The sequence below is a fragment of the Cnephaeus nilssonii genome, assembly GCF_951640355.1.
Source record: "Cnephaeus nilssonii genome assembly, chromosome: 8".
Classification (NCBI taxonomy): domain Eukaryota; kingdom Metazoa; phylum Chordata; class Mammalia; order Chiroptera; family Vespertilionidae; genus Cnephaeus; species Cnephaeus nilssonii.
This window is the reverse complement of record NC_137079.1, coordinates 83217446-83239652: the sequence shown is the minus strand read 5'-3', so window position 1 is coordinate 83239652 and position 22207 is coordinate 83217446. Positions and strand designations below refer to the sequence as shown.

Genomic DNA, 22207 nt, shown 5'->3' with positions numbered 1-22207 from the left:
GGTTTTGGAATTAGGATAATGCTGGCTTCATAGAATCAGCTTGGGAGTCTTCCCTCTTCTTGAACTTTTTGGAATAGTTTGAGAAGAATAGGTATCAGTTCTTAAATGTTTGGAAAAATTTACCCGTGAAGTCCAAGATTTTTTTTAAATTACTATTTTGATTTTTTAAAGTTGTAGTTTTCTTATTCAGATTTTCTAATTCTTCCTGAGTCAGTTTTGGAAGTTTGTATGTTTCTACGAATTTATCTATTTCATCCACATTGTCCAATTTGTTGGCATATAGTTATTCATAATATTTTCTTACAATCCCTTGCATTTTTGTGGTGTCAGTTGTTACTTCTCCTCTTTCATTTCTGATTTATTTATTTGGGTCCTCTTTTTTCTTAATGAGTCTGGTTAAGGGTTTGTCAGTTTTGTTTATCTTTTCAAAGAACCAGTTGTTATCTCATTTTTTGCTTGTTTGTATAGACTTATGTGCTTTATTTAAAACCATCAAGGCCGTGGAAAAATTAGAAATAAATTTGTGTTTTGAAGCTATTCTTTTTTCTGCATGAGTGTATCTTGATTTGCATGGGGAGATGTGTGCCTGAATTCTCTTACTCATGCAAAGGTCAATTATAGCATATAGAATGAACCCAGATGTAGCAGGTTGATAAGTGTAAGTTTCAAGATAACGCTAAGGGATTGTTGAGTCAGGCAAGATCCAGAAGATTTGGGGCCAAGTTGATTGCTGTTGCTTGATGGGGAAGAAAAGAGGAAGAGAGACATAGAAATGCACAGTCCAGTTGTGCCCGTGAAGATATGGCTTCGGAAGCCCTGCATTCTCAGTACTAACGCTGTGTTTGTTTGGGTATTTTCGGTATGTGCAGTCAGTAGCTTTCAGGGAATGATCACCCAATGATAGAAGATCTGGCACCCTCTGATGACTTTTCCCCTTTCACTGTTCTTGGGACTTCTCTGGGAGGTTCTAATTCAAAAGAAGCTTTCACTTTGAAAGCTTCAAAAGTCATTTTACTCTATAAATAATTATATGTGGAGTGAAAGGCTTATTTACTCTTAGCTCCATTAAACCTCTCAACTTTTTCTTGCTGGTAAAATTTATGTGCGGGAAAGGTTATTTTTATTTGTGGTTTTGTATTACAAGTTTTTATGTACGCTCATTCAACAAATATACACTAAGCACTCACTAGATGCCAGGGTACATGAGCAAACAGCCTGTTACAGCTGTGTAAAGTCATGGTTCCCAAAGGATCAGAGCCCTGCGCTTTTGGTCCTGGGTGGAACCACAGACACAGGGAGTGCTGACAGCCATGTTCTTGTCATGACTGAGGCCCTTCTGGAGATGGTTCTTGGAGGAGCTCCCTTGGCCGAGGCTTTCTTGGCTGAATCTCTAAGGACAGCAGCACAAGCCAAGGCCTCCTTTTGAGTTATATAACCTGGAGGGGCAGGAGGAGAAATGAGAGAAACTCTAAGGTCAACCATTTCACAAAACAAATAAGCAAACAACACTGCAAATATTCACAGATTCACAAAATTTATTCTAGTCTGCAGGATTAAAACAGTTGTTTTTAGCACACCCAGATTATATGATTTTTTAAGACAGGAAGTATATTTTCCTTTTTTTTTGCATTTATCATTCAGTAGATTAATAAATACAGTCATTGATTATCATGATAGATAATTTAGACAGGGACTTGAGCCATGAAGAATCTTCATGTGAATTGTTTATCTTCAGTAGCAAAACTTTGTTCAGTCCAGAAACAGATATATTCAATCCCTTTGTGTTATTTATTTACTTTTTTATTTATTGTTGACAGGATTACAGATGTCCCCTAATTCCACCACTTTCCCACACTCCACCCAGCCCCTTCCCATCAGATAAGTGAAGGCTTTCCCTACACTATTGTCTGTGTCCATGGATTATGTACATATACACATGTGTTCTTTGGTTAATCTCTTCCAATCCCCTTCCTACCTGAGATCTGTCCCTCTGTTCCATGCAGCCGTGCCTCTGGACCTTTTTTGTTCATCAGTTTATTTTGTTCATTAGATTCCACATATAAGTGAGATTATGTGATATTTCTCTTTCTCTAAATGGCTTACTCTGCTTAGCATAATAATCTCCAGGTCCACCCATGTTGCCACAAAGGGTAAGAGTTTCTTCCTTTTTAATGAGTATAGTATTCCATTGTGTGAATGTACCATAGTATTTTTTATCTACTCTTCTACAGATGGGCAATTGGGCTGTTACCAGATCTTAGCTATTGTAAATAACAGTGCTATGAAGATAGGGGTACAAATATTCTTTCTGACTGGTGATTCAGATTTCTTAGGATATATTCACAGAAATGGGATTGATGGGTCAAACAACAGTTCCATTTTTAATTTTTTGAGGAAACTCCACACTATTTTCCACAGTGGTTGCACCAGTCTGCATTCCCACCAGCAGTGCACTAGGGTTCTTTTGTCTCCACATCCTCACCAGCACTTGTCGTTGATTTATTGATGGTAACCATTCTGACAAGTGTAAGGTAATACCTCATTGCAGTTTTAATTTGCATCTCTCTGATGATTAGTGACAGTGATTATTTTTTCATATGTCTCTTGGCCATCTGTATATCCTTTTTGGAGAAGTGTCTATTCAGCTCCTTTGCCCATTTTATATTGGATTGTTTGTCTCCCTGGTGTTCAGTTTTATGAGTTCTTTCTATATTTTGAAAACTAACCTCTTAGAGTAATGTCAGAGGAATGGAGCATAAGGATACGTCTATCCTCTCCCCCTGACATTTCAATAAAATAACCACATATAATTCAACAAAGAAGTCCCTGCTCAACAGGGATGCACGCCTGAGAGACCTGCACACTGAAACAACTAAGGTGGGCTCTTTGGCATAAGCAGGGACAGGAGAAAGGAAGGTAGCTGAATATGGCTACAGCACAGCAGCATGTCTGCAGAGCAGCTGAAAACTGGCAGCAGCAGTTACTGGCACTTTCCTCAGCCGGTAAGGACTAACAGAGAGCTAATCCAGCAAGTGGCTAGTTGTTGGAGTTGCCACTGGAATTGTGGCATTATGTGGTCATGCACACAAACAGTGAGAGAGTGTCTGAATCATGGGGACTATTGTGAATGGGGTCTGAGTTGCGTGCGTGAGCTGTGAGTCAGCAGACACCCTCCCTACAGGTTTGTTCCCCACGGCTGGGCCTGGCTGTGGACTTTCAGGCAAAGATAATAGATGGCAGAGCCCTGCCACTGATTAGACTCCCAAAACTCGCTTCCCATTGCCTTCAGAGTTGGCTATAGGAGGGTATTATCTGTAGGCCAAGAGCTGTTGCAGTAGAAACACATTTTCCCTCTGTGACTGAACCCCAGGAGGAGTGCTTAGACTGGACCCCTGGAGGTCAGGGGGCACCATTACTGTGAGGGAAAAACAAACTTCACCTCCAAGCAGCAGAGGAGGTACAGCCCTACGGAAGCTGCAGAGGCTCAAAACTGTGAGGACACAGAAGATAAAAATCTTGCAATTCAGTGGCATCTACTGGAAAAGAGTAGAAAGACCTCCTCAGAGATAAATGGGAAAACAAGGAGAACAGCAAATGCCATGAACAACCACCACAACAACTATGACCTGAAAGAAAATGAAAAATCCCCAGAAAACAGGCTGGAACACATGGAATTATGTGAGTTGAATGATAGAGATTTCAATATTGCAGTTCTGAAAATACTCAATGAGATACGAGAAAATACTAACAGGCAATTCAGCTCACTCAGAAAACAAATCAATGAACAAAATGAGTATTTATCCAAAGAAATGGAAATTTTTAAAAAGAATCAAGCAGAAATTCTGGAAATGAAGCAGGCAATTAAAGAAATTAAGAGTGAGCTGATGAGCATAGAAAACAGAACCAACCAGTTAGAGGAAAGAACTAGTGATATTGAAGATAGGAATCAAGAAATGATGCAGATGGAAGAAGAGAGAGACCTGAGAATAAAGAAATACAAAATAGCCCTACGAGACCTCTTTGATTCCATACAAATAATAATAATAATAATAATAATAATAATAATAATAATAATATCAGAATCATAGGCATAGCGGAGGAGAAAGAGAGAGAGTAAGGAATGTAGAGTCTATTAAAACAAATAGTGCATGAAAACTTAACAAATCTTTGGAAAGAACTAGATCCTCGAATCCAAGAGCCAAACAGAACACATAGTTACCTCAATCCAAAGACCCTCTTCAAGGCACCTGGTAATGAAGCTGTCAAAAATTAGTGACAAAGAAAAAAATCCTCAAAGCATCCATGGAAAAGAAGCAAGTGACCTACAAAGGAAAACCCATCAGAATTTCACCTGACTGACTTCTCAGCAGAAACTCTACAAGCCAGAAGAAAGTGGAACCAAATATTCAAATGTCTGAAAGAGAGAAATTACCAGCCACGCATATTATATCCAGCAAAATTATCCTTTAAATATGAAGGAGAAATAAGAACATTCCCAGGCATACGGAAGCTGAGGGATTTTATCACTAGAAAACCTCCATTGCAGGAAATACTGAACGGAGTTATTCTACCTGAAACAAAGAACATAAGGTCATAACACTACCAGTAGAATTGCCAAAAACTCGCAGCATAAATAAGGATAATTTGTGACAACAAACACATACAAGTGGAAATGGGACAGGTAGGAACAGGCAAAGGAAGATGAAGACCAGATGCATTCAAAAGGGAAAAAACTATGGTATATATGCAACTTTACTTTTTAAAAAATTAATGGCAACCACACATAGACATCCTCCAAACAAGACATACAGTTTAAAAAAAGAGGAAACAGAGGCAATATGTATGGAATACCACCAAATAAAAACAAATAGAAGCATAAAGGAAAAGAACCAATGGAGGCACAGAGTTACCAGAAAACCAAAGATAAAATAGCTATAGGAAATCCTCATACATCAATAATTACCCTAAATGTAAATGGTCTAAATTCACCAGTAAAGAGGCACAGAGTAACAGAGTAGATCAAAAAACAAAATCCCACCGTATGCTGCCTACAAGAGACACATCTAAACAGCAAAGACAAAGGTAGATTCAAAGTAAAAGGATGGAAAATGATTCTCCAAGCAAATAACATCCACAAAAAAGCAGGTGTAGCCATACTTATATCTGACAAAATAGATCTCAAGATAACAAAGAAAACAAGAGACAAAGATGGACACTTTATAATGATAAAGGAACACTACATCAAGAAAACATAACACTTCTTAATATATATGTGCCCAACCAGGGAGCAACAAAATATATTAGACAGCTACTCACAGAACTAAAGGGAGAAACAGATCAAAACACAATTATAGTTGGAGACCTTAATACTCCATTGACAGCTCTAAACAGATCAACCAAACAAAAAAACCAATAAAGAAATATCGTCCGTAAATGAAATACTAGACCAGTGATGGCGAACCTATGACACGCGTGTCAGCACTGACACGCGTAGCCATTTCTGATGACACGCAGCTGCTGAGGCGACCGCATGCCGAGGATGAAACATTTGCTGCTCCTGAGGATGAAATATTTGCGAAATACTGTTTTTTCCTCAAAGTGACACACTACCCAAGTTATGCTCAGTTTTTTGGCGAAGTTTGACATACCAAGCTCAAAAGGTTGCCCATCACTGCACTAGACCAAATGTATATAATTGACATTAACAGAAAATTTCATCCCAGAACATCAGACTATACAGTCTTCTCCAGTGCACATGGAACATTCTCAAGGATAGATCATATGTTGGGTCACAGAATAAACATCAACAAATTAAAAAAGATTGAAATTATTCCAAGCATATTTTCTGATCACGATGCCTTGAAATTAGAAATCAATTGCAAAAAGGAGGTAAAAACAAACAAACAAAAAAACACCTACAAATACGTGGAGATTAAACAACATACTACTAAAATATGACTGGATCACCCTGACAGGTTTGGCTCAGTGGCTAGAGCGTCCGCCTGTGGACTGAATGGTCCCAGGTTTGATTTCAGTCAAGGGCATGTACCTTGGTTGCAGGCACATCCCCAGTGGGGGGTGTGCAGGAGGCAGCTGATCGATGTTTCTCTCTCATTGATGTTTCTAACTCTCTATCCCTCTCCCTTCCTGTCTGTAAAAAAATCAATAAAATATATTTAAAAAAATAAATAAATAAAAAATGACTGGATCAAAGAAGAAATATAAGGTGAGATCAAAAGATATATAGAGACAAATAAGAATGATAACACAACATATCAAAACCTCCTGGATGCAGCAAAAGCTGTAATAAGAGGGAAGTTTATATCACTATAGGCCTATCTCAAAAAACAAGAGAAATTCCAAGTAAACAACCTAATATCACACCTTAAATGACTAGAGAAAGAAGAACAAAGCAACCCAAAGTTCGTAGAAAAAAAGGCGTAATAAAAGCAGAGCAGAATTAGATGAAATAGAGAACAAAAAGACTATATAAAAATCAATAAAACAAAGAGCTGGTCCTTTGAAAAGATTAATAAAATTGGAAAACCCCTGACTAGACTCACTAAGGAAAAAAAAGAAAGGACCCATATAAACAAAATCAGAAATGAGAGAGAAGAAATCACCACAGACATCACAGATATACAAAGGATCACACTAGAATATTATGAAAGCCTTTATGCCACCAAATTCAATAATCTAGGAGAAATGGATAAGTTCCTAGAAATATATAACCTTCCTAGACTAAATCATGAAAAACTGGAAAATCTAAATAAACCAATCAGCAGTGAGGAAATTGAAATAACCATCAAAAACCTCCCAAAAAACCAAAGTCCAGGACCAGATGGCTTCACCAGTGAATTCTACTAAACATTCAAGGAAGAATTAAAACCTTCTTTTCAAACTCTTCCAAAAAATTGAAGAAGGTTAATACTTCCTAACATATTCTACGAGGCCAATATAACCCTGATACCAAAACCTGGCAAAGATAACACACAAAAAAAGGAAACTATAGACCAATATCCCTGATGAATACAGATGCAAAAATCCTAAACAAAATACTAGCTAATGGAATAAAACAGTACAACTAATAAATAATACATTGCGATCAAGTGGGATTCATTCCAGGGGCACAAGGATAGTTCAACATTTGAAAATCAATCAATGTAATACACCACATTAACAAAAGAAAGGATAAAAATCATATGATCTTGCTGAAGCCAGTTTGGCTCAGTGGATAGAGCGTCAGCCTGCGGACTCAAGGGTCCCAGGTTCGATTCTGGTCAAGGGCATGTGCCTTGGTTGCAGGCACATCCCCAGTGGGGGGTGTGCAAGAGGCAGCTGATCGATGTTTCTCTCTCATTGATGTTTCTGACTCTCTATCCCTCTCTCTTCCTCTCTGTAAAAAATCAATAAAATTATAAAAATAAAAAAAAAATCATATGATCTTGTCAATAGATGCAGAAAAAGCATTTGATAAGATATAACATCCATTTATGATTAAAATGCTCAATAAAATAGTAATAGAAGTAAAGTACCTCAATATAATAAAGGCCATCATATATAATAAAACGCTAATATGCAAATTGATCAAATGATGGAACAACCAGTTGCTATGACACACATTGATCACCAGGGGGCAGACACTCAATGCAGGAGCTGCCCCCTGGTGGTCAGTGCACTCCCACAGGGGAGTGCCACTCAGCCAGAAGCCCTGAGCTGGGCTCACAACTGGCAAGTGCAGCAGCGGTGGTGGGAAACTCTCCCACCTCTGTAGCAGAGCTAAGGATGTCTGACTGTTGGCTTAGGCTCGCTTCCCCAAGGGCTCCCGGACTGTGAGAGCGCACAGGCCAGGCCTAGGGACCCCAGTCATATGCATGTTGGGGGCGACCAGGCCAGCAGGCAGAGGTGGTTAAGGGTGATCAGGCAGGCAAGGGAGCAGTTAGGGACATTAGGCAGGCAAGCAGGTGAGTGATTATGAGCCAGTGGTCCCATAGGGATCTGGCCTAAACCAGCAGTCAGACATCCCCCCGAGGGGTTCCAGATTGGAGAGGGTGCAGGTCGGGCTGAGGACCCCCTCCCATGCATGAATTTCATGCACCGGGCCTCTAGTATATGATAAACCCTCAGTCAATATCATACTCAATGGTGAAAAACTGAAAGCTTTTCCCCTAAGATCAGGAACCAGACAAAGATGTCCACTCTCACCACTCTTATCCAACATAGCACTGGAAGTCCTAGCCAGAGCAATAAGGCAAGAGAAAGAAATAAAAGGCATCCAAATAGGGAAGGGAAAAATCAAACTGTCACTTTTTGCAGATGACATGATGCTGTATATAGAAAACCCTAAAGACTCTATGAAAAAGTATTGGAAACAATAAACAAATACAGTCAAGTTGCAGGATACAAAATCAATGTGCAAAAATCCATTGCCTTCCTATATGCCAACAACAAAACTTCAGAAAAAGAAATGGAGAAAATAATTTCTTTTGCAATCATCACCAAAAGAATAAAATATCTAGGAATAAACTTAACAAAGAATGTGAAAGATCTATATACTGACAATTATAAAACGTTATTAAAAGAGATTGAAAAAGACACAACGAAATGGAAAAATATCCCGTGTTCATGGATTGGAAGAATCAACATAGTTAAAATGGATATATTACCCAAAGCAATATACAGATTTAGTACAATCTCCATAAAAATCCCAATGTCATTTTTTTAAAGAAATAGAATGAGAAATCATCAGATTTATATGGAACCACAAAAGACACAGAATAGCCAAAGCAATCCTGAAAAAAAAATAAATAAATAAATAACAATGCTGGAGGTATCATGCTACCTGACTTCAAAATATACTACAGAGCTACGATAATCAAAACAGCATGGTATTGGCAGAGAAACAGATACACAGATCCATGGAACAGAATAGAGAGCCCAGCAATAAAACCACACATATATGTACAGATAATTTTCAACTAAGGAGCCAAAAATGCACATTGGAATAAAGATAGTGTCTTCAATAAATGGTGCTAGGAAAACTGGAAAGCTACATGCAAATAAATAAAACTGGATTGCAGATTGTCCCCATGTACAAAAATTAATTCAAAATGGATCAAAGACTTAAACATAAGACCTGAAACTATAAGTCACATAGAAAAAAAATATATAGCTACCAAACTTATGGACCTGGGCAGTAGAGAACATTTTATGGACTTGACCCCAAAGGCAAGGGAGGAAGAGGCAAAAATAAATGAATGGGACTATGTCAAACTGAAGAGCTTCTGCAGAGCAAAAGAAATGGACAACAAAACAAATAAGCAGCCAACCAGATGGGAGATGATATTTGCAAACAGTCACTCTGACAAAGGTTTTATTTCCAAACTAAATAAAGAACTCATAAAACTCAACACCAAACAAATAAACAATCCAATCAAAAAGTGGGCAGAGGACCTGAAAATATAGCTCTCTGTGGATATTTCTCTCTTTTCCGCATCCAGCACGGGTAGAGAGCGATCTGGTTCCTGAGTAGGGGCTGCTGGGGATTGAGAAAATGAAAGAAAGAGACAGACACAGAGATAGAAGGAAAAAGCTGGGGCCAGGTGGGACCACTGTCCTCTGACAGGGACAGGGACCCAGAGCCAATACAGCTTGTTTATTTTATACAGCAAAAAACAGAAAGTTGTACTGAAAGTCAAGACAAAGGAGATTATGCGCATTCTAGGGTGGGCCTGGGTCGTATTCATTCCTGGTGCTTGGCTGAATTTAAATAACAAAACCTACCCCCTGGCACCTGGGCTGAAGGTCAAGCTGACAACACTCCTGCCTTTTGGCAAAGTGTGTTTCCAGGATGTGGCTCTGCCAATGCCACTGGATTCAGCTGACAATAATTAAAGAAATGCCCATGTGCCTTCTCAGGCGCTCTCTACACCTCTCCCAAGAAGACATAAAAACACCCAATAGATACATAAAAAGATATTCAACCTCACTGGCAATCAGGGAAATGCAAATTAAAACTATAATGAGATACCACCTTACACCAGTTAGAGTGGCCATTATCAATAAGACAAGCAACAAAAAATGTTGGAGAGGTTGTGGAAAAAAAGGAACCCTCATTTACTGCTGGTGGGAATGTAGACTGGTACAACCACTATGGAAAGTTGTCTGGCGAGTCCTAAAAAAATTAAAAATAGAGCTACCATATGACCCAACAACCCCACTTCAGGATATATACCCAAAAACCTCAAAATCATTTCTATGCAATGATGATATATGCACCCCTAAGTTCACTGCAGCATTATTCACAGTGGCCAAGACTTGGAAACAGCCAAAGTGCCCTGCGATAGAAGACTAGATAAAGAAGATGTAGTATATATACACGAAATGGAGTACTACACAGCCATAAGAAAGGATGAAATAGCGTCATTTACAACAACATGGATGGACCTTGAGAACATTATGTGAAATGAAATGTCAGATAGAAAAAGCTAAGAACTGTACAATTTCACTCATATGTGGGATATAAAACTGAAACTTATGAATACAAACAGCAGTGTGGTGGTTGGCAGGTAGAAAGGGGTAGAAAGGGGTCCTAATATGAGGTGACAGGAGAAGATTTGACTGTGGGTGGTGGGCACATGGCCTTATATACAGATTTTGTAAATTAGTAATCCACACATGAAACCTATATGTTCATATTGACTAATGTCACGCCAATAAAATGTAATTCAAAACAAAACAAAACAAAAACACTAACCTCTTTCAGATGTACCATTGTCAATTATGTTCTCCCATACAATGGGTTCCCTTTTTATTTTGTTGATGATTTATTTTGCTATGATTTATTTTTTCATTTTGATTTAGTCCCATTTGTTTATTTTTTCCTTTGTTTCCCTTGCCCTAGAACAGTGGTCGGCAAACTGAGGCTCACGAGCCACATCCGGCTCTTTGGCCCCTTGAGTGTGGCTCTTCCACAAAATACCACAGCCTGGGCGAGTCTATTTTGAAGAAGTGGCGTTAGAAGAAGTTTAAGTTTAAAAAATTTGGCTCTCAAAAGAAATTTCAATTGTTGTACTGTTGATATTTGGCTCTGTTGACTAATGAGTTTGCCGACCACTTCCCTAGAAGATGTATTGGTGTAAAAACTGCTACATGAGATGTCTGAGATGTTACCAACTATGTTTTCTACTAGGATTTTTATAATTTCACAACTTATATTTAAGTATTTTATCCATTTTGAGTTTATTCTTGTGTATGGTATGTTAGTGGCCTACTAGTAGTTTCATTTTTTTGCATGTACCTGACTAATTTTCCCAATACCATTTATTGAAGAAACTATCTTTTCTCCATTGTATGCTCTTGCCTCCTTGGTCAAATATTAATTGACTGTATTGGTGTGAGTTAATTTCTGGGGTCTCTGTTCTGTTCCATTGATCTATATGCCTGTTCTTTTGCCAGTACAAGGCTGCTTTGATTACAATGCCTTTGTAGTATAACTTGATATTTGGTATTGTGATCCCTCCAACTTTGTTTTTCTTTCTCTTTTTTTTTTTTCTCAAATATTTTATTGATTTTTTACAGAGAGGAAGAGAGAGGGATAGAGAGTTAGAAACATCGATGAGAGAGAAACATCAATCAGCTGCCTCCTGCACACCCCCTACTGGGGATGTGCCCGCAACCAAGGTATATGCCCTTGACCGGAATTGAACCTGGAACCTTACAGTCTACAGGCCGATTGTCTATCCACTGAGCCAAACCGGTTTCGGCTGTTTTTCTTTCTCAATAATGCTGAGGCTATTTAGGGTTCTTTTTGATTCCATATAAATTTTTGGAATATTTGTTCTAGATCTGTGAAATATGCTATCAGTATTTTAATAGGGATTACGTTGAATCTGTAGATTACTTTGGGTAGTATCCATATTTTAACGATGTTAAAAATTCATTCTGCAAATCACCTACAGTCACAATCATCTGGCTAAGACCAGTTTTAGTAATGCTTTTAAAATATTTTAATGTAGATGGAAATTTTAAAAATCTGGAGTAGCAATGCTTATACTTAACAAAATAAACTTTAAAACAGGCTATATAAGAGACAGGGAAGGTCACTACTTAATGATAGAAGTAGAAATCCAACAAGACAATAGAACCCTTGTAAACATTTATGCACTCAACATATGAGCACCTAAATATATAAAGAAAATCTTGATGGACATAAAAGGAGAAATCAATAGACATATAAAAGACTTTAGCGAGCTGATATCAATGGATAGATCTTCCAGAAAAAAAATCAACAAGGAAACAGTGGCCTTAACAGTCACACTAGATCAGATGGATTTAATAGATATCTTCAGAGCCTTTCACCCCAAGGCAGCAAAATATACTTTCTTTTCAAATACAAATGGAACATATTATACAATAGACCACATGTTAGGACACAAAACAAGTCTCAATAATTTTAAAAAGATTGAAATCATATTAAGCATCTTCTCTGTCCATAGTGGTATGAAACTAGGAATCAAACACGGGGAAAAAAAACAACACACCTGAAAAACACACAAAGACGTGAAGGCTAAATAACATGTTACTAAACAATGAATAGATTAACAATGAGATTAAGGAAGAATATATTTTTATTTTGAAACAAATAAAATTGAGAACACAATAACCCAAAATCTATGGGACACAGCAAAAGTATTTTTAAGAGGGACATTCTTAGCAATATGGACCTACCCTGAACAAGAAAAATCTCAAAAAATATATAACTTTACACTTAAAGGAACTAGAGAAAGAACAACTAACAAAGTCCAAAGTGAGTAAAAGGGGAAAATGGAAAATTAATAAAGACCAGAGAAGAAATAAACAAATTGAGTAAAAAAAAAAAAAAAAAAACAACTTGAAAAATCAAGGGAACCAAGAGTTGGTTCTTTGAAAAGATAAACAAGATTGACACACCTTTAACCAGACTCATGAAGAAAAAAAAAAAGAGAGAGGACCCAAATAAATAAATCAGAAATGAAAGAGGAGAAGTAACAACTGATTGCACATAAACACAAGGGATTGTAAGAAAATATTACGAACAACTATATGCCAACAAATTAGACAATATGGATGAAATGGTGAAATTCCTAGAAACATACAAACTTCCAAAACTGACTCAAGAAGAATCAGAAAATCTGAATAAACCAGTGACAACTAAAGAAAATCAAGAAGTAATAAAAAACAAACAAACTCCCAAAACAAAAGTCCTGGACTGGACTGAATGGTTTCACAGGTAAATTTTCCCAAACATTCAAGAAGAACTAACATCTATTCTTCTCAAACTATTCCAAAGTGCTCAAGAAGAGGGAAGACTCCCAAGCTGATTCTATGAAGCCAGCGTTATCCTAATTCCAAAACCAGATAAAGACACCACAAAGAAAAAATTATATAGGCCAATATGCCTCATGAATATATATGCTAAAATCCTCAACATACCAAAACATAATAAAGACCATATATGACAAACACACAACTAATATCATACTCAACCTGTAAAACTAAAAGCTTTTCACTTAAGAATTGGAAAAACAAAACAAAACAGTGATTTCTGCTTTCACCACTCTTATTCAACATAGTACTGGAAGTCATAGCCACAGCTCTCAGCAAGCAGAAGAAATCACATGCATTCAAATTAGAAAGGAAAAAGTAAAACTCTCATTATTTGCAGATGACATGATACTGTATATAGAGAACCTTAAAGATTCTACTTAAAAATGACTAGAGTTCATAAATGAATTCAGTAAAGTAGCAGAATACAAAATAAATATCCAGAAATCAGTTGCATTTGTATACACCACTAATGAACTATCAAAAAGGGAAACAAAGAAAATAACTCCATTTACAATTGCATCAAAGAAATACCTAGGAATAAATTTAACCAAGGATGTAAAATATTTGTACTGAAGAATAAAATTGAAAGAAACATAAATAAGTGGAAGCATATACCATTTCATGAATAAAAATAATTAACATAATTAAAATGTTCATACTACCCAAAACAATCTATAGATTCAATACAATTCCTATCAAGATACCAATGACATATGTTACAGAACTGGAAAAGAAATTCCAAAAATTTATATGGAAACACAAAAGACAAAAACGAATAGCCACAGCAACCTGGAGAAAAAAGATCAAAGTTGGAGGAATTATGCTACCTGATATGACTATACTACAATGCCATAGTCATCAAACAGCATGGTACTGGCTTGAAAACAGACATATAGATCAACAGAACAGAAGAGAGTGCCCAGAAATAAACCCAAACCTTTATAGTCAATTAATATTTGAAAAAGGAGGCAAGAACATACAATGGGGTAAAGACAGTTTATTCAATAATTGGTGTTGGAAAATTGGACAGATACATGTAAAAGAAATGAAACTAGACCACCTTCCCTCACCAAAAACAAGAATAAACTAAAAATGGATTAAAGACTTAAATATAAGACTAGAAATCATAAAAATCCTAGAAGAAAACATAGGCAGAAAAATCTTGTATATTTCTCATAGCATTATTTTTCCAGCATATCTCCTTGGGTAAGGGAAACAAAAATATAAATAAATTAATGGGACTATATCACTTTTGCACAGCAGAGGAAAGCATTTACAGCATGAAAAGACTACCCACTAAATGGGAGAACATACTCAACAATGATACATCTGATAAGGGTTAATATCCCCCCCAAAGCAAACAAACCAATTTTAAAAATTGAAAAAGGACCTGAATAGACACTTCTCTAAAGAGGACATACAGATGGCCAATAGATATATGAAAAGTTGCTCAAGTCATTATCATCATACAAATGAAAATTAAAACGGAAATGAGATTACCTCACTTCTGTCAGAATGGCTATCATCAATAAATCAACAAAAATTGTTGGTGAGGATGTGGAGAAAAGGAAACCCTCATGCACTGTTGGTGAGAGTGCAGATTGATGCAGCTACTATGGAAAGCAGTGTGGAGTTACATTAAAACTTGAACTGCCTTATGACCCAGTGATTCCATTTTTGGAAGTATATCTAAAGAAACCCAAAACACTAATATGAAAAAATATATGTATCCCTGTGTTAATTGCAGTGTTATTTACAAAAGCCAAGTTTTGCAAACAGCCCAAGTGACCATCAATAGTACTCATTGGTAAAAAAGAAGGAAATCTTGCCCTTTGCAACATCATGGATGGACCTGGAGAGTATTATGCTAAGTGAAATAAGCCAGTCAGAGAAAACAAATACCATATGGTTTCATTTATATGTGGAATCTAATGAATAAAATAAACAAACAATATAGAGGCTCATAGATACAGAGAATAGACTTACAGCTGTCAGAAGGGTGGTTTGGGGTCTGGGTGAAAAAGTTGAAGGAGTTAAATGAAAAACAAACAAATAAGAACCTCATAGACACAGACAACAGTGTGGTGACTACCACAGGGAAAGGTGGTGGTGGGAGGTAGGAGAGGATAAAGTGGGGATAAATGGTAATGGAAAGAGACATGACTTCGAGTGGTGAACACACAATACACTATACAGATGACATATTATAGAATGTATCCCTGAAACATCTATAAATTTTTTAATCAATGTAACCCACAAATTTTTCAATAAAAAATAAAACATAATAAATTAACTAAATGATAATGCTTCTTAAAAATGCAGATTTCTAGTTCTACTCCAATGACCTTTCAAATCAGAAACTTAGAAAGTTAGGCCTGAAATTTGCATTTTAATAACATACAGAGGTGAAGTTTATGTGCAGTAAACTTTGAATATTCTGCCTCTAGGTTCACTGGCTTTTGAGTAGTTTTACTATGCAAACAAAAGTACTTGGTGATGTTTCTGCAATGCTTCTAACAATCATTGGGACCAGCTGAATCCTGGCTCTGCCATTTATTAGTTACATTACCCGGGTCAAAATTTTTAACTTATCCATGTCTCAATATTCTCTTCTGTAAAATGTGGGTAATAAAGGCATCTACTATGTAAACATGTTTAAGTTTTAAACAAGATAATACATGCAAAGTGCTTAGAACAGTAGTTGGTACATAGGAAGTCCTAAAAACAGATAGCTACTCATTGTTTTTGTTATTAAATAAATTGGAAAAAACATATTTTTCTTTTGTGCAAATATAGAAACAATAGTATAACTAGATGTGCTAATGCCAAGTGAGTAGTTTTGTTACAGGCACCCAAAAACACCAGGAAAGGTTATGGGACAGGCCCCTGAATTGAAGGGAGAGAGCTGTCCCCTCCTGGGTTCTTGTCTTCTCGTATGAATGCGTTCAAATGAGTGACTACAGATTAATTGTGTTAAAGTGAATTTATTAAGAAGTAAAGCATGCGAATTTATTAAAGAAGTAAGGCAAGCATATCATCATCCAGCATGAAGCACAGATGGACTCTCAGCTAATCTGAAGAGTGAGTGTGGTGGGGGAGGGGGGTGTCTGCCTTATATACTTTTCTCTCTATAGATTTTAAATTTCCTCTGCTAGCTATCCAGGTATAGGTTAACTCTGAAGGTCTCTTTCCCTTTTACTTTGTTATGGCTTTCCCAGGATGTATGAGAAGCACTTGGTAATTAAATCCTCTGAGACTGCTGGCTTCTCTGTTTAAACAGTGAGACTAGATAAGACTGCATTCTTCCTTCCCCCTCCTCCCTCTTCTCTGCTTTTAGTTAGTTTCAGGGTGATTTAAACTATGTATTCTCTAGGTGATTAAGATTCCTCCTTCTCTTCTCCTTTCCTTCCCCCTCCTTTCTTAATTCTTTTAGTTAGTGAGGAGTGGTGTTTAGCCATTTGCTCTCAAGTGTCCTTGGTTGGGGAAGATAATGGCTTGTTATTTACAAGCGAGCTGCAAGCTCTCCAAACTGTTGGACCTTTTGTAATTGTCTTGTCTCAGTTTCCCTATTCCACTTGCTTAGGGAGTTTTCTTAGCTTCTCACTATCCTGTAACAGCTTAAAACAAACAAACAAACAAACAAACCTCTAAGGGAGTTAGAAGAAGAGCGTAATAGAGAGGAGCTGAAGACAAAACTTTTTTGAGAAAAAAAGAGACTTAACAGCAATTACACTTTTCTGTAGGCTGTTGTTTATGATCTATAAGGTCTTTCACAGCCATTATTTCATTTGTGCTTATAAAATCCCATGAGGTTTATAGAAGAGGAGAGACAGTGAAGGATAGGGACAAAAATGCTTGAGTTTTGTCGGTGATCATCCTAACTGATATGTGCTATCTGGGTGGTCTTGATCAAGCTTTGTGACCTGAGGAGCTACAGCTTCCCACAATTGTAAAGTGGGGAGAAAATGAGAAAGGACATATAGAGCTCCAAGCACAATGTCTGGAACATGGTAACTGCTCAACAATATAAATATTCCTGTTTTGAGTAAACCAAGTCTCTGAGTTTATGCAACCAGCAAGGGGCTGATCTGTGCTTTAAGCCTAGACCATCTGCCTGAGGCCATGGCTGTTTCCACTAGATCAAGTTCCTATAAATCTCAGAGAATTGTTGACATCTTATATTAATCCATCCTCTTAAATCCTCTTAATTTACCCACAGAGACTTGCTTCCTATGGTCAGGGATAATTTTTTGGAAACCACATTGGTAAAATAGCTCGCTGGAAGAGAACGTTCTACTTGAAATTTTTATCAGGAAACTTGACTTCTGGCTGCAGTGTAGTAGTCCCTTCTTGAGGTGTGTGGTGCAGGTCAAGTAGTTAAACTCACCAAGCAGCTGCTGGTGCTGAAGGCTGTGAATATAGCGGGTCTGCAGGGCCGCCCACTGGGGCCTGGAGTTGTAAATCTTCATGATGCTGTAAAAGTAGCGTTGCTGCCCTGGAGTCAGGTCCTATCAAAGCACAGTAGGTGATTTTGATGAGTTGGTGTTTATAGAATTAAGAGTTGATGTATGCAAAGCTGACGTTCCTTCCAATAAGATGGCTCTCTCCCTCTTTCTCTCATTCTCACCATACACATATAAAACAATTGGAAAAATAGGAATTGGGTAGTTTCCTTCCTTCATTTAATTAAACAATCTTCTATTGGCCTGTGTAAAGGTGAAATGGCTAAGATTTTAGTAAGGTCAAAGTATTGGGCTGAGGAAGTTCCAAGGATTTTTTAGTTTGAATTCATTTATTATAGTCCTTTTTGAGGAAGGTAGGCTGTGAGAATCTACACAGGTCCTGAAGTATGCCAGACCTCTGGATGGGTAAAATGAGAACTTTCCACTGAGAGTTGTCAGTAAGCAGGAGAAATAAGTAGATGAAGAGATGGGCAATGTGATAAAGGTTCAACAGGAAGAAAACAAACTCTGCCTGCTGCAGTCAAGGTAACTTTCTAAATGAGATGATCAACATATCTACTTTTCAGGGTGAATAGGAAATCCTTGAAGGGACCAGAATCCTGGTTCTAAAAGTCATCACCATCACCTGGTACTTGTTAGAAATGAAGATTCTCAGGCCCCACCCCAGGTTTATATGTAGATTCAGAAATTCTGGGGGTGGGGCCCAGCACTCTGAAAGTTAACAAGTCCTCTGAGTAATTTTGGTACAAGCACACTAATATTTGAGAACCACTGACTAGAAGAAAATGAAGGGCTAATTAGAAGGAGAGAGTGGTACAATTTTTCTTATAGGACACAACATATCTGGAAAAACTGGGAAGAAGACTTTTCCTTTACTTCAATTAGAACATGGAGTCTGAGCTGGAAAAGGCTGTAGAGTTAGGCAGGGGAAGATCATGGCAAACTTTTATGCTCCATTAAGAGTTTAAAGATTTCCTTTAAAAAAAAAATGAGGAATCTTTGAAGGTCTTATTTAAGGCAGTGGCTCTCAACAGAAGTAATTTTGACCCTCAGGAGACATTTGGCAATGTCGGGAAATTTTTGGTTGTCACAAATGGTGAGAGGGAGGAGAGATGCTACTGGCATTCATTAAGTAGAGGCCAGGGATGCTGCTGAACATCCTACAGTGCATGAGACAGCCTCTAGCTCTTGTGACAAAAAATTATCAAGCCCAAAATGTCACACCTTAAGCTGATCAGATTTGCATTTTAGAAAGATCATTCTGGCCTTGCTTTGGAGAATGAGTTTAAAGGAGGAAGACCAATGGCATGGAGACCATTTAGAAGGCTGCCACATATGCTAGGGAGGAACAAAATAGGCCTGGGCATCAATTACTATTATACACCTAATATTTCTTACATGCTTATTATATGCAGATGGGAAAACTGAGATAGTGGCATCAAGATTCTAGAAAAATTAAGATAAAATAAGTTCACCCAGATCAAAAAAATTCAAAACAATGACAGAATTTTAAAAACTAGTTGATAATGATGTAATAAATCCAAACTTAAGATTATTTATAAAATAAAGTGACTTTTGTCTGTTAGAAATTTTATATGGAGTTGAAATATTTGTTAGAAAATTTTTTCAAGAGCAAACTCCAAAATGCAATGGAAGTTTCTATTTTGCTATCTAATAAAAAAGTAATATGCAAATTGACCATCACTCCAACACACAAGACCGCTGCCCCCATGTGGACACAAGTTGGCTGCCACAAGATGGCTGGCAGAGGAGGGCAGTTAGGGGTGACCAGGCCAGCAGGGGAGGGCAGTTGGGGGGGGGGGGACCCAGGCCAGCAGGGGCGGGCAGTTGGGTGGGGACGCAGGCCAGCAGGGGAGGGCAGTTGGGGGGGACCAGGCCAGCAGGGGAGGGCAGTTGGGGGCGACCAGGCCTGCAAGGGAGGGTAGTTGTGGGGGGACCCAGGCCTGCAAGGGAGGACAGTTGTTGGAGACCCAGGCCTGCAGGGGAGGGCAGTTGGGGAGACCCAGGCCAGCAGCAGAGGGCAGTTGGGGGGGGGGGGACCCAGGCCTGCAGGGGAGGAAGTTGGGGGTGTCCAGGCCTGCAGGGGAGGGTAGTTGTGGGGGACCCAGGCCTGCAGGGGAGGACAATTGGTGGGGACCCAGGCCTGCAGGGGAGGATAATTAGGGGCGACAAGGCCTGCAGGGGAGGGCAGTTGGGGGCCACCAGGCTGGCAGGGGAGGGCAGTTGGGGGGACCCAAGCCTGCAGGGGAGGGCAGTTGGGCGTGACCAGGCTGGCGGGGGAGGGCAGTTAGGGGCAACTGGGCCAGCAGGGGAGGGAAGTTAGGGGTGACTAGGCTGGCAAGGGAGGGAAGTTGGGGGTGACTGGGCCAGCAGGGGAGGGAAGTTGGGAGCGACCAGGCCTCCAGAGGAGGACAATTAGGGGCGACAAGGCCTGCAGGGGAGGGCAGTTGGGGGCCACCAGGCTGGCAGGGGAGGGCAGTCAAGGGCAATTGGGCCAGCAGGAGAGCAGTTAGGCATCGATAAGGCGTGGATCAGTGGTTAGGGGGTGATCAGGCTGGCAGGCAGAATCGGTTAGGGGCAATCAGGCAGGCAGGCAGGCAGGCAGGTGAGTGGTTGGGAGCCAGCAATCCTGGATTGTGAGAGGGATGTCTGACTGCCCGTTTAGGTCCAATCTCACCGGACATCCCTTGAGGGGTCCCAGATTTGAGAGGGTGCAGGCTGGGCTGAGGGACATCCCCCCGTGCACGAATTTTGTGCACCGGACCTCTAGTATAAAAATAAAACCTTAAAAGTTATGGTTTTCTTTAATAAGATGAAAAAGTCTACTTATTTTTCTTACTAGAACTATCAACTTCCAAAGTAAGAAGTAACAGTAACTTTCTAATATTCTTATCCAGTTGCTTAATCCTCCTAAAGGAGATGGCAGAGAACTGAAATGTTTATCAAGAGTAATTATGAGAATGGCTTTAACTAATTTTGAAAGGAACTAATATGGCTTTCTAGCTAGGAGCAAGAGTGTGGTCAATCAGCAAATTTCCCATCACTGGATGGGTGTAGGGTTAGATTTCCACACTCATTTATTCTCTCACATGCACTGTCAACATGCTCTGAAGGCCTACATTGAGGTCAATGTTCTCCTAAATGCTAGCTAAACAAAGACATGGAAATTCCTCAAGCCTTGAAAGAGATACAGAGAAGGTCTAGTCATCTGTGAATAACATGCTATACCTTCATTAATGAAGTGTCAAAGGCAGAGGGAGGGACTCGAATGCAAGGAATCTGTGGAACTTTCTGAAGCTTTTGCTGTCTTTTCCATTTTTCTCCCATTCTTTATCCTGTAACTCCAAGGAACAACAAAGCATAGCATAAAATTGCACTTGTTTGACCAATTTTGAGAATGTACCTAAGTAAATAAATAAGCAAATAAATAAATAAACAAATAAATCCTATACAATAAAGTGGTAATATGCAAGTTGACCATCACGCCTTTACACAAGATGGCCACCCCCATGTGGTCACAAGATAGCCGCCACAAGATGGCCAGCAGGGGAGGGCAGTTGGGGGCAACTGGGCCTGCAGGGGGAGGGAGGGAAGTTGAGGGGACCAGGCCAGGAGGGGAGGGCAGTTGGGGACAACCAGGCCAGGAGAAAGGGCAGTTGGGGGTGACCAGGCCTGCAAGCGAGGGCAGTTGGGGGCAACCTGGCTGGCAGGGGAGCAGTTAGGCATTGATCAGGCTGGCAGGGGAGTGGTTAGGGAGTGATCAGGCTGGCAGGCAGAAGCAGTTAGGGGCAATCAGGCAGGCAGGCAGGCAAGCAGTTGGGAGCCAGCAGTCCCGGATTGTGAGAGGGATGTCTGACTGCCGGTTTAGGCCTGATCCTGGGCCTAAACCAGCAGTCAGACATCCCCTGAGGGGTCCCAGGTTGAAGAGGGTTCAGGCTGGGCTGAGGAACCGCCCCCCCCTCCGTGCATGAATTTCGTGCACTGGGCCTCTAGTAAATAAATAAATGTTATGTATTTCAAAGGATAAGAAATTTTCTCACATGTTTCAAAGTAAGGGACCTCATCAGACTGCTTTATTTATTTATTTTTCCTCTTTTTTTTTTTTATTAAGGTATTATATGTGTACATATCTTACCATTGTCCCCCCCATCCCACACCCATACATGCCCTCACCTCCCAGAGTTTTGCGTCCATTGGTTATGCTTATATGCATGCATACAAGTCCTTCGGTTGATCTCTTATCTCCCCCACCTCTCCCTACAGGCTGCTTTAGTTCTGTGCTTTTCCCTATTCTCATTCTTTTATATATGTATATATATATTTTTTTAAATTGATTTTTTGAGAGAGAAGAAGGG

General features: G+C 39.1%; 1 protein-coding gene across 1 annotated transcript; it reads right to left on the bottom strand.

Annotated features, from left to right (window-relative positions):
* Positions 1 to 1251: 1251 nt before the first annotated feature.
* On the bottom strand, positions 1252 to 21179 carry FAM216B (family with sequence similarity 216 member B; the record flags this gene model as incomplete). The annotated part of the gene is made up of 3 exons (XM_079778496.1): positions 1252 to 1436; positions 17756 to 17876; positions 21081 to 21179. 3 exons carry the CDS (start codon positions 21177 to 21179, stop codon positions 1252 to 1254), a joined length of 405 nt encoding a protein of 134 aa, XP_079634622.1.
* Positions 21180 to 22207: the final 1028 nt, after the last annotated feature.